The sequence below is a fragment of the Hyaena hyaena genome, unplaced genomic scaffold (assembly GCF_003009895.1).
Source record: "Hyaena hyaena isolate Hyena2069 unplaced genomic scaffold, ASM300989v1 scaffold_9, whole genome shotgun sequence".
NCBI classification, from domain to species: Eukaryota; Metazoa; Chordata; class Mammalia; order Carnivora; family Hyaenidae; genus Hyaena; species Hyaena hyaena.
Window position 1 is genome coordinate 5782611 of NW_024080641.1, and position 12495 is coordinate 5795105.

General features: G+C 54.5%; 2 protein-coding genes across 2 annotated transcripts; one reads left to right on the forward strand and one right to left on the reverse strand.

Moving 5' to 3' along the window:
- Positions 1-3701: 3701 nt before the first annotated feature.
- On the forward strand, positions 3702-8756 carry ZNF428 (zinc finger protein 428). The gene is made up of 2 exons (XM_039250089.1): positions 3702-3795; positions 8086-8756. Exons 1-2 carry the CDS (start codon positions 3720-3722, stop codon positions 8586-8588), a joined length of 579 nt encoding a protein of 192 aa, XP_039106020.1. The 5' UTR covers positions 3702-3719; the 3' UTR covers positions 8589-8756.
- SRRM5 (serine/arginine repetitive matrix 5) lies at positions 3755-5777 on the reverse strand. The gene is given in 2 exon segments (XM_039250085.1): positions 3755-5698; positions 5700-5777. Coding segments are annotated over 2 exon segments (2007 nt in total). The 5' UTR covers positions 5763-5777.
- Positions 8757-12495: the final 3739 nt, after the last annotated feature.

A 12495-nucleotide genomic window follows, 5' to 3' on the forward strand; every position in this document is an offset into this window, starting at 1 on the left:
CACAGAAGAAAGCAATAAATATTTATGCTGGGGGGGGTGGGTAATGGGTTTGTGAAAGCCACTAAGTGTCTTGGCCCTTGCGCCCCCTCTCCGGATGCAAATGACGCCAAATAAAACAAGGCCACCCGCTCCTATCCAGTCCGCAATCCATCAGCGCATGCGCTTTGTTCTGGCGCGCCCCCTGCCACCCCCTCCCCCCATATGCTAATCACGACTTTCGGGAGTACGGCCTCTCCGGGGAATATGCAAATCACCCCTTCAGGGCCTTAAGGCTCCCATTGTCCCGCGCTAAGATTATGCAAATAAGCCTCAAATCCAGGATCCTAGCCTAATTGGCGCCCCCAACCCCTAACTCATCTCACTTTCCATAAGGCGCGTTCCTGTTCGTTCACGCACGCGCAAGCCTCGCAGTTTCTAGTTCCGTCTAGCTGCGGACTGTACCAAGTAAACCTGGACAGCAAGGGGCAAAGTCCGGAAGCCCCTGCTCGGGCCTAGTCGATGGCCCGACTCGAAGAGCCCCTCTTCCCACTGTGCGATGGGAATGGTCCATCTCGCCGCGCAAGCGCCCTATGCTCTTCACGCGGCTGTGCTCCCTCCTACCCGATTTGCAGCGCAGGCGCAGAGCCCAGGCGTGCAGCCGCCGCCGCCGAGCCAGAGCGGGGGCAGCTAGTGCCGGTGAGTGTCCGGGATAGGGATGGGGTGCGCGGGGCATGCTGGGAAGCGGGCGCTACGGCACCGCTGCATGATGGGAGTGACGGCTCCCATCACCGGGGCGAGCCGGCAGCGGTCTTGGCCCATCATGGCTGGAGGGCGAGACCCAGGCTCCCTTTTCTCCTCCAACGCGTCTCTCTGCAGCCTGGGGCAGCCTGGGGAAACGGGACGCCCCGCCCTAAGGCATTGTGGGAGTCGGTCTGCTAGTCGTTATGGGCCTGGTGCATACTGGGAAGGATTATTGTAGCTCCTTGGGGCGAACCGGTCCGTTTTCTTACGCACCTTTCGCTGAGCATCTTGAACGCTTGGAGTGCTTTGACGCAGAGCACCTTGGAAGGTGGTCATTATAGGCCCAAGGCATCCTGGGAAGAATTGCCGCAGGGCATTGTGGGGACTGGTCCTTATTATGTTAAGGTTTTGCTCTGGCCTCCTTGCCTTTCCATTGTGGGAACGAGTGCCTTTTATGTTCTCGCAGGGCATCTTGGGAGTTGGTTGCTATAGGTTCGGGATATAGTAGGGTCTTGGCACTGTTGTTTTCTCTGTGGTAGTGAGGGAGCCTCATTTATAACCCTTTAAAATTGTGGAAGTCAGTATGGCCACCATAGTCATTATAGGAATGGGACTGTGCACCGAAGAATCTCCACCTGACATCTGGAATACTCTGGAAGGGTCCTCGTGTAATGTGGGGTTTGGGGAGGGTAGGCTGGACTGGTGAGCAATATCTCCTGGTAATCTCATGAGTAGTCCCGTCTGTAGTGTGTGGTTGCCAGGTAACATATAGAACATCCACTTAAATTTGAATTTCATTTATTCTTTTATTTTTAATGTTTATTTTTGAGAGAGACAGCGTGAGTGGGGGAGGGTCCGAGAGAGAGGGAGACACAGAATCTGAAGCAGCCTCCAGATTCTGAGGTGTCAGCACAGAGGCAGATGTGGGGCTCGAACTCAGAACTCACTGACTCAGAGATCATGACCTGAGCGGAAGTCGGCCATGTAACGGCTGAGCCTACCCAGGCACTACAAACTTGAATGTCAGATAAATAATCTTTTAGAAATGGTTGTCCCAAATACTGCTTGGAACCTGTGTATACTAATTTTGTCTTGTTTATCTGAAATTCAATTTAACCAGGCATTGTCTGTTTTTATTTACTCAATTTGGCAAACTTATCCTGGCATAAAGTAGAACTCCCCAGTTAAATGGGACCCTACAGGCAATAGGGTATTATAAGCACTGTCATCTGCCAATTATGAATCTTCGGTCCTTAAAGCCCAGATTCAGGGGTGTGTTTAGAAAGCTCCCTTGCCATTGATACCAGCCCTCCCATGCCCCAGCCTCCTCCAGGCTTCACTTCTGATTTTTTTTTTTTTAAGTGTTTGTGTTTGTTTATTTTTGAGACAGAGAGACAGAGTGGGGGTGGGAGAGGGGCAGAGAGCAAGAAAGACACAGAATCCTAAGCAGGCTCCAGGCTCTGGCTGTCAGCACGGAGCCTGACACGGGGCTCGAACTCACGAACCACAAGATCACGATCTGAGCCGAGGTCGGTTGGACGCTTAACCGACTGAGCCACCCAGGTGCCCCTTGACTTCCAGGCTTTGAAGGGATTGTGTATTTTCCACCATCATATACCCAGTACCCAGCACAGATCATGGCACAAAGAGGGGTAGCTGAGGTTGCCAGTCCTTTCACTGACTTGCTCTTCCTGGCTCTTTACTGCCAAGGAGTACAGCAGAAGACAAAGGAACTGCTATGTGTGTGTGTAGGGAGGTATTGGTGAAGAGGGTTAGGAAGGAAAAGTCAGAGAAGGCTCCTTAGAAGAGGCAGAGGTGATATTTGGGCTGGGAAGAAGTACAGAGGTTCTTGTGTTTGAGCTGGGCTTTGGAGAATGGAGAGTTGGAGTACTCTAGGCAGACAGTGGAGAAGGACATTCTAGACAGCAGTAGCAGGATTTGCTAAGACCCACAGATGTGAAAAGTCCTGGTGTGCACAGGGAGAAGTGGTACGTCTGGAATGGCTGGAGTGGATAGCAAGTGCTGTGAGTGGGAGCATTAACAACCACTGGTGATGGAGTAACTGCCACCTACCAGCAGTTTATACTGAATGAGCCCTGCTGAGTCTGCAAAAATTTTTTTCAGCTGAGGGACCATTTTATGAGAGGTAGAATAACATGCCTTCAAATCCTAGTTCACCCATCAACCGGTTGGTGTGACCTTGAGCTACTTGTTGACCCTCTCTGTGCCTTGGTTTCCTCATCCGTACAATGGAGATCATCTGTCTCAACATAGTTATGAGGACTACATGAATTAAGCCATGGAAGCCCTTTTTGTACCGAGAAGGAAGCAGGCTAGAGAGGTTAGGTCCTTCGCTTGAAGCTACACAGCTAAAATAGGGCAGATTTAGGGTTCGTACCCTAGACACCATCTTGCCATGGTATAGAACTAGGGCTGGCACGAACTAGTGTGCAGCCATACCACTTGTTCAAATATTGAAATACCTCTAGCTTGATTAGTACGTCACTACTACATCAAGTAATCCGTACCCCCAGCTGCCACTCTGAACCCCTCTCCCAGCCCCAGACTTTCCCACCGTCCAGCAACTAAAGGGTTAATAGCAGGTCTGGGCCCACGGTCCACTGTCAGTTCTCACTGGTACCCCTGCCAGTACCTGTTGCTGCATATTTGGAACATTCCCCTTCCCCATTCCGCTGAATAAGAACCGCAGACGGCTTTGTTGCCCAGATGGGGAAAACTAAGATCAATAAAGGATCTGGGGGCTATCTTTTCCTTTCCCCCAGCACTGAGCACACAGCTGGGCCCCCGGGAGGCAGATGCTGTGTAAAAATTTATTGAGTCACCACAGGCCTTTCCTTCCTCTGTCCAGCGTCCTGCTCTTCTCTGCCGACATCCTGCGTTGGAGAACTTGTGCCTGAGGTGTGGCTGTGGGGAGCTGGCCGGGGAGGGACACTGCCTAGCCGCTGCTCTGCTCCTGTCTCCTGTCTCCTCCCCTGGCCATGACAGAGACCCGTGAGCCAGCTGAGACTGGGGGCTATGCCAGCTTGGAAGAAGACGATGAGGACCTCTCTCCAGGTGAGGCAGCCTTCGAGATGGTGGCACTGCTTTGAACATCATCCGGGTTTGAAATTGGGGCTCCACTGAGAAATCCGGAGGGGGAGCAGCACCTTGTGTTGCTCAGTGTTCTGTTCTGACCGGGACTGTGTGCCCTGCTTATGAACTCCTTCTGGCTGAGACTTTGGGGGGCTGTGGATGGGCTAGGATTCCTCTTCTTAGGAGGGGTTCTAGATCGGCTGTGGTCTCCTCCCTTGCTGGGGGTTCTAGATCGGCCATGACCTCTCTCGCTAGAGGTTCTGGATAGGCTGTGCTCTCTCTCCTCTCGGGAGGGTCTGGATTGGCTGCCATCTCTTTCTTTTCTGAAGGGTCTGAATTGGCTGTGAGCTCTCTCTTTTCTAGGGGTTCCGGATGGTCTGCGGTCTCTCTCTTTTCTGGGGGTTCCGGTGTGGCTGTGATCTCTTTCACTGCTGGAGGTTCTAGATCGGCTGTGATCTCCTTCTTTGCGAAAGGTTCCAGATGGGCTACTACAACTTCTCTCCCAGCTGGGTGTTTTGGAACGTCTGTGATCTCTCCCCTGGCTGGGGCTTCTTTCCCTTCTGGGGATTCTAGATTGGTTATAGTTTCCCCCCTTGCTGTGGGTTCTAGATTGGCTGTGTCTTCTCATCTGACTGGGAGTTCCTTTCCGGGTACGGCTTCTTGCCCTACTGTGACTTCTCTTCCAACTGTGACTTCTCACCGTGCTATGACTTCTTGCCCTTCTGGGCATTCTAGACCAGCTATCACTTCGGGTCCTGCTGGGGGTGCTAGACCGGCTCTCACTTCGGGTCCTGCCGGGGGTGCTAGACTGGCTCTCACTTCGGGTCCTGCCGGTGGTGCTAGACCGGCTGTGACTCTGGGTCCTGCCAGGGGTGCTAGACCGGCTGTGACTCTGGGTCCTGCCGGGTGCAGTCTCCTGGGTGTAACTCTTGACCTTGCTAGATACTTCAGTTGGGCTGTAACTCCATTCCCTGCTAGGGGTGATCATCTGACTATAACTCTTTACCCTCCTTGATGTTGATGGAGACTGGCTGTAACCTCTCTCCTTGAAGAGATTTCCAGTGGGGCTGTAACTCTTTGCCCTGCCCGTGGTTATAGCCAGCCCGGAACTCCCCTCCATGCCTGAGGCTCCTGGTGGACTGTAACTCTTCTCTCCGCTCACGTTTCTACGCTGGTTCTTACTTCTTTCCCGGTTGTTTCTAGGCCGGCTGCAACTCTTGCCCCCACTCTGTTTTTTCCGGGAAGTAGGAGTTCTCACCCTGTTGGGCGCACCTGGGGTGCCACCAGGAGTTCTCATCCTGCTGGTAGTGCTGGCCCTGCTGGGTGCCCTCTTGGAGCTGTGGCTTCCCCTTCTTCCGGGAGTTCTGCCCCGGCTGTGTGTGCCCCTCTGCTGCTGGTGTCTTACCCCACTGGCCTTGCGGGCCCCGGCGTCGGTGCTGGCCTTGCTGGCCCTGGTGTTGGTGCTGGCCTTGCTGGCTCTGGTGTCGGTGCTGGCCTTGCTGGCCCTGGTGTCGGTGCTGGCCTTGCGGGCCGTGGTGTCAGTGCTGGCTTTGCTGGGCATTCTTGCCCTGCCGCGGGCTCGGGACTTGCTGCCGGACTGTTTAGAAGGGGCTGTCTTCGTACTTGCCCACTTGGGAGACTTGGAACTGCTTGGGCTTGTGACCGAGCTGGGGGCTGTTGATGGCTTGGTGGGCACTGAGGCGCTGTTGGGCTTTGGCGATTTGGCGCTCTTCAAGGAGGCAGGGGGCTTGGGAGGCACTGTGGACATAGAGGGTCCAGTGGACGCCGGAGACATGCCGGGCTCTGAGGATCTCGTGGGTGGAGAAGGCATGGTAGGCACAAAAGGGCTTGTGGTCCTGAAAGTCAAAGTGGACGTGAAAGACCTGGTAGCCGTGGACAACGACCTGACTGCCTTTCACAGGCCAGCTGCGTGAAGTCATAGTGGGCATTGAAGACGCTTGGAGGCCAGGTGGTGTGAAGGCCGCGTAGGAGGAGAAAGGGGTGGGACCCCAGCCCAAGGCCCAAGGGGTTTCCTCCGTGTTTTGCAGCCATTCGGCAAATACCTCCTGAGACTCACTGGGGACACAGCATTGCTGGGGACAGGGAGATGGGCCAGACCCAGGTCCTGCCTTCCAGAGGTCTCCAGTCTCCAGGGCACTACCCAGGTGATCAGGATGTGTTGGGGTTTGGATGGGGGTAGGGGCAGAGATTCCCAGACAGGAGATGCCAACCACCTGAGGAGTCAGGGAGGACCGCACAGAGGACGTGACGTGGGAGCTGGGAGGAACAGGAATTCATCAGGTCAGGGAAGAGCAGAGCCAAAGGCCTGGAGGGAGGGGGGAGACCAGGGCCTCAGGGCCCCCTTGTTCACTCCACCGACACGCCCTGGGCTGGGCAGTGTTGGGGACCCCAAGATGAGTCAGACCTGCCCTCAGGGGGTTCCCTGTCTGATGGGGGAGACCTACTGGGGCCCAGATGGCTACAGCCTCTAGGACAGTCCCCCAGGGAGATGCAGGGCCAGCGGGAGCCAGGGTGGAGGGAGCCAGTGCCATAGAGGACAGAGCCTGTGCGGGTCCTGAAGGATGAGCAGGAGGTCGCCAGGTGGCCAGCGTGGGGAACAGCCTTCCAGGCAGAGGGACCAGCCCACGCCAAGGCCTCAGGAAACGTGTAAAATGGCAGAGGGACAGCAGGACAGAGGCAGGAACAAGTAAGAGAGAGAGCCGCAGGGAGGGACGTTCGGCCAGCGTGTATAACCAATTCTTCTGAGCCGGGTGATGCCAGGGACCCAGCGGTGAGTCAGAGCAGGCCTGCCCGCCCTCTGGTCTGGTGGGAAAGGACTTTGTACAGGCACGGCCCTCAGGGTGAGCTCTTGGTGAGGACAGCCGGAGGGCAAAAGAAAGTGACTGGCTGCCTAGGATGAAGAGATCTGGGACAGCCTCACCGAGGAGGGAGGCTTCCTACCAGGTCCTAAAGATGAGGCAGAAAAGCGGGCTGAGCCATTCCCAGCAGAGGGAACAGCACATGTGAAAGGCCTCAGAAAAGGTTTGACAAGTTGAATGAATGCCAGGCACATAGAAGGTGTCCTAGATGCTAGGGACGCAGCAATGAACCAGAGTCCCTGCTTTGGGGGAGAGGCAGTAAACACACGAGTAGATGTCACCTGCAGTAAGTTGAGGAGAAGAACAAAAGCAGTTAAGGTTGTAGGGGGAAGGACTGCTGTTTAGACAGCGTGACCAGGGTGAAACTGAGAAGGTGACACTTGAGCAGACATGGCGAGGGGAGGGAGCAAGCCTTGTCCGTCTGTAAGAAAGGTAGCAAACGCCCTGAGGCAGGTGCTTGCCTGTGGGGTTGAGGAGCCCGGGGGCTGGCTCCGTTCTCACAGGACCCTTCTGGCTGCTGAAGGAAACTGAGGAAGAGAGGCCAGGATGGACACAGGCCAGGCTGTTGTGGTCCTAGGGGATGCTTTGGGCACACGGCGCTGCTGTGGTGGGTCCCTCCTCCCGGACCGGGCTCTGCGTGCAGCCTCCGTCATAACTGCCGGTGTCGCCCTTTCCTTTACGGTGACTTCAAATCTTTTTCCTTTTTTTAACCTAAACTTCTCCTAGACTTGTTCTACATGGCCATGACTTCCCAGCAATATATCTGTACTTGCGAATCAGTATTTTCATTCACTCAACTACACACACACACACACACACACACACACACACACACACTTATCAAAGTACACACGTGTATGGGTTTTAATTTGCTTGAATACCTGTTCAGGTGTTTGTCTCCTTAAGAAGATCTGGAGTTGGCCACCACCCATATTTAGCTTTCCCTGTTGGAGATGTGTGACCGGAGGCGAGTGAGTCGCCTAACTGCCCTGTAGCTCAGTTTCCCACTCGTCACTGAGGGATAACAACAGGACGTCCCTCACAGGGTGGTTGTAAGGATTAGGTGGGTTAATACAGGAGAAAAGGGCTCCTGAAGTAGCAGTGAACACTGCTGCTGGTACTGTTTTTATTGCTGTTACTTTGTCCTGCTTAAACCCCGGAGATGCAGTTCTCGCAAGACATTCGTTTGCTTCATACACAGACACTGAGTGTCTGCTGTGCGCCAGGCCGTGCTCCGTGCGACAGGGGTTCATCCATGGGGAGGGGCAGGGCTGTGTCCAGGCTGCCCCCTCCCTGCTGTGGTGAGTCTGAATGGGGCTCGGGGAGGGGGCACAGCCCTGTCCTCAGATGCCTCTGGCCTCTGACCCCCCCCACCCCGTCCATCCCCCTGCAGGCCCGGAGCATTCCTCCGACTCTGAATACACGCTCTCAGAGCCAGACTCTGAAGAGGAAGAAGATGAGGAGGAGGAGGAGGAGGAGGCCACTGACGATCCTGAATATGACCCTGGCTACAAGGTGAAGCAGCGCCTGGGGGGGGGCCGGGGAGGCCCGTCCCGCCGGGCCCCCCGTGCAGCCCAGCCCCCGGGCCCCCCAGCCCAGCCCTGCCAGCTCTGTGGCCGCTCGCCCCTTGGGGAGGCCCCACCAGGCACCCCACCTTGCCGGCTCTGCTGCCCTGCTACAGCCCCCCAGGAAGCTCCAGCCCCTGAAGGCAGAGCCCTTGGGGAGGAAGAGGAGGAGCCACCTCGGGCTGGGGAGGGCCGGCCGCTGGGGAGGGAGGAGGACGAGGAAGAAGAGGAGGAGGAGGGCACCTACCACTGTACGGAATGTGAAGATTCCTTCGACAACCTCGGGGAGCTGCATGGGCACTTCATGCTGCACGCCCGGGGCGAGGTGTAGGCAGGGCCCCCCCCCCAGGGAGCTTGGCTAAAGGGGTGGGGTGGGAGGAGGGGGCTGAGGAAATTGGGGTGGTCGCAGTGGTCATGTGGGATGGGGTACCGCCGATCTGTGTCCTCTTAGCAGTAGATTGTGTGAAGGCCAGAATAAAAGCCAAATTCTGTGTGTGTCGGTCCAGCGTGTTCGGTGTGTGCGCGCGTGCATGCATGTGTGTCTACGCTTGAGTGCGCGAGGCACAGGCCTGGGCATTTATGCCCCCATCCCCTGGGCTCCTCCCTGGGGGAACCTTAAGATCACTGTTGCTGAGAATACTAACATTTACTAAGGGCTTATGTTCAATGTGGCTTCTGTATATTTACTCATAGACCCGATGACGTACAGCTCAGCACAACAGAAGCTTTGTGCTCACGTAACAGAGTCCAGGGTGGGGGTTTCCGGTTGGTGGACAGCCCTTCTCCATACAGTGACTTGGGAACCCAGGCCATCTCTTAAGCCTGCTGTCGTCCGCCCGGTCGTGACTGAGTGGCTGTGGCCTGGGTCCTGCCGGTGGAAGAGGAAGGCGAGCCTGGAGAGGGTACACGTGATCTCGTACAAGCCCCCCACCTGCTCCCAGTTACGTTCCTTTGCTGAGAAATTAGTCACATGACCACAGTTCCCTTCAAGGGAGTCTGGGAAGGGCAGGTCTACCCAGTGCCCAGAGAGCAGAAAACGGTTTGTGGAGGACAGTTGATGTTCTCTGCCACCGCCGGAGAGCCCGCACAAAGAGGACTTTAATTATAAGCAGAGCTGTGCTTCCCGAGTGCCAAGTGCCAGTCCAAGAGCTTTATATATATTGACTCATAGAAGTTGTGTATCTAGGAACTTACAAAAATAGAACCTTAATTATAATTGCAGCTGCCATTTCCCCAGCACTTCCAGAGTGCTGCATTTTATTTGCATGAGATCATCAGGTCCTTAGAATAACTCTGAGGCAGGGACTGTGATCCATTAATTCATTTAAGCGGTATCTTCTGGGTCCCTGCTGTATGCGGAGCATTGGGAATTTACCAGCGAGTAACATAAAATCATTGTCCTCCTGGAGCTTCCATGGGGGGGGGGGGGCAGGCCCACTGGTGGGGACGGATAGTAACCAAGATGGAGAGAATGCTGGGTGATGGTAGGTGCTGAGGAGAAGAATAAGGCAGAGAAGGGAGAACACTTGGAACGGGGTTGCCATTTTAAATAGTATAGCCCTCCCTGAGGAGGTGACAGAGACCAGAGGGAGCGAGGGGACTGTGCACTGGGGCGGGAGGAGGCAGGAGCCTGTAAGGGCAGAGCTGGAGGGATGAGGGCACAAGGGAGCAGAGGGCCAGCTGGTTCCAGCTCTGTCGAGACTTTGGCTCTCGCTCTGAGATGGGAAGTACTAATTCATAGAAGTTTGGCACCAGAGTTCCTTTGAAAATAGAAGCCTAATTATAATGATAGCTGCCATTCACTGAGCATTTAGTGTGTGCCAAGCCCCGTTCTAAGGCGCTTTACGTGTGTTAACCCATAGCAGCTTGACAACTAAGAACCTTCAAGAGCTTTACGTGTGTTAACCCATAGCAGCTTGACAACTAAGAACCTTCAAGAATAGAACCTGAATGACTGTAATGGCCATCATTAAATCAGCACTCACAGGGACCAGGCCCTGTAAGCGCTTTGTGCGGACAATGGCATTGGATCCTTACGAGGTAGGGGCTGTTATTTATTTATTCATTCATTCAACAATGACATATTGAGCACCTTCCAGACACAGGCCCTCCTCTGGGAGCCAAGAGTAGAGCGGTGAACATGAGGAACAAGAATCCTTGCCTTAGTGGAGGTTCCATTATAGAGAAGACAGAGACTTCGATACTTCAGTGAAATATATAAAAGTATGAGAACGTTAGAAGGTGGTAAGTGCTGTGGAGGGAAACGGGGTGGGGAGGCTTGTGTGTGTGAGAGGCAGTTCCAGAGAGGGTGGTCATGGGGCCCTCAGGGAAAATGGGGCTTCAGGGAGAGACGGGGAGTAGGGAGGAGTGGGGCTCCTGGACTGTCTACAGAAACAGTGAATGCAAAGGCCCTGAGGTGGGGCCCTACATGGGATGTGGGTGGAAGACCACTTGGGCCATGAGACTCTTGCTGAGGAAGGCAGGGGAAGACCGAGGGAAGGGCAAGGTCAGGGAGAGGCAGAGGGCCAGGCCTTGCAGGCTGTTCTACCACTGTGGGCTGTGTGTCCAGGTCTGAGTCCTTGTCACAGCCCTTAGAGGCAAGGGTCTATTCTCATGACCATTTCTCAGCTGCTCCAGCTAGGGCACGCGGAGCTTGACTTAGCGGCTACAGGTCACGCAGCTAGTAAGCAGAGCCCAGCTGTGAGGGGCTGGACGAGTGGATGCGGGGCCGCACCTTCCTAAGCAATGGGCCACATCCCAGAAAATGGCGGCCTGGCTCTCCACAGCCACCGTCCGACTGGCAGGAGCGTGTTTGGTCTCAAAATGGAGGTTTTTTGGCTCTCTTGAAAATCGTGAGATCTCGATTGCTGAACCCACAATTCCCAAGGGGCAGTAGCTTTCTGGAGCCAAGTAAGGCTTACCTCCTGCCAATGGGCGTCCCCTCCTACGCGCCCATTCCCCCACATGTGGCACCTGGGCCCCTCACACCTTGCCTGCTTCACTGCTTGTGGTACCTGCTTGGCCACAAAGAGCCATTTGCATCTTGATGGCTGTTACAGGATCTCCTAGCAAAGCATCTGTCAAAGCCCACACTTTTCATCCTAGAAGCTCAGAATCTGGGAACCTGACATTTATCCACCCTTTGAATTGAGACTTTTATAACCATCACAGCTTAACATCAATGAACCGCAGACTCTTCGAAGCAGAAATTCACAGCTCATTAAAACACCACGTATGGATTGTGTTTTCTGGAGCAGTGTGCTTAAGCCCTCTTCTGCCCTTTGTTTCTTCTGGGCCTTGTTTGTTTGTTTGTTTTTTAAATCAGGTCTTTTTTTTTTTTTAGTGCAGTTTTAGGTTCATAGCAAAAGTGAGGGAAAGATGGAGATGTTTGCCGTGTATATCCTTGCCCGCACACAGGCATGCCTTCCCCTGCCGCCCCAGTCCCCACCAGAGCGGGCTGTCTGTCACAACTGATGAGGCTGTGTTGATACCACATAATCGCAGTTTACATTGGGATTCACTCTTGGTATTTGTTGTACCTTCTGTGGCTTTGGACAACACATAGTGGCCTGTGTTCATCACTATAGTATCATCAAGTATTTTCACTTTCCTAAAAGTCCCCTGTGCTCCCCCTGTTTATCCCCCCACACAATCCTTGGCAACCAGTGATTTTTTTTTTTTTTTTTTTTTTTACTGTCTCCATAGCATTACCTTATCAGGTTGTTACATAGTAGGAATCATGACAGGGCTTTCTAAGCATATATGCAGAGAATTATCCGTTCATCAGAAGTTCCTAAGGATATGAGACACTGGGAATCAAGAGACCTAGTCTGCTGCCGGGGGTGAGGGGCGGTCATTCAGTTCCTGACCGGGCCCTGGAAACCCAGCTAGGAATTCCAAAGAGGATTTCACACATGGGATTGGGTGCGCAGCCCATAGAAGGCTGAAAGCACAAATGTGGACAAGTGGGGCAACCGAGAGATTCGTGTCTGCACAAAGCTCCCACCTCTAGGACCGGGGTACAGAAAGAGAAGGGACATTACCAGAGCCCGACAGGAGCCTGGAGGACAGGCCACATGCAGCTGTGTCTGCACCGCAAGGGAGGCACGGTACCGTGTGCTGAGAGTGTAGAAACGCACTGGAGCCTGAGCTGCTGCTGCTGGAGGGGCTCTGGCAGAGGCCCAGAGCGAGGGGAGTCCCTCCCCCCTCTTCCTGTCTGCCTTCTGCCCAGACCTCTC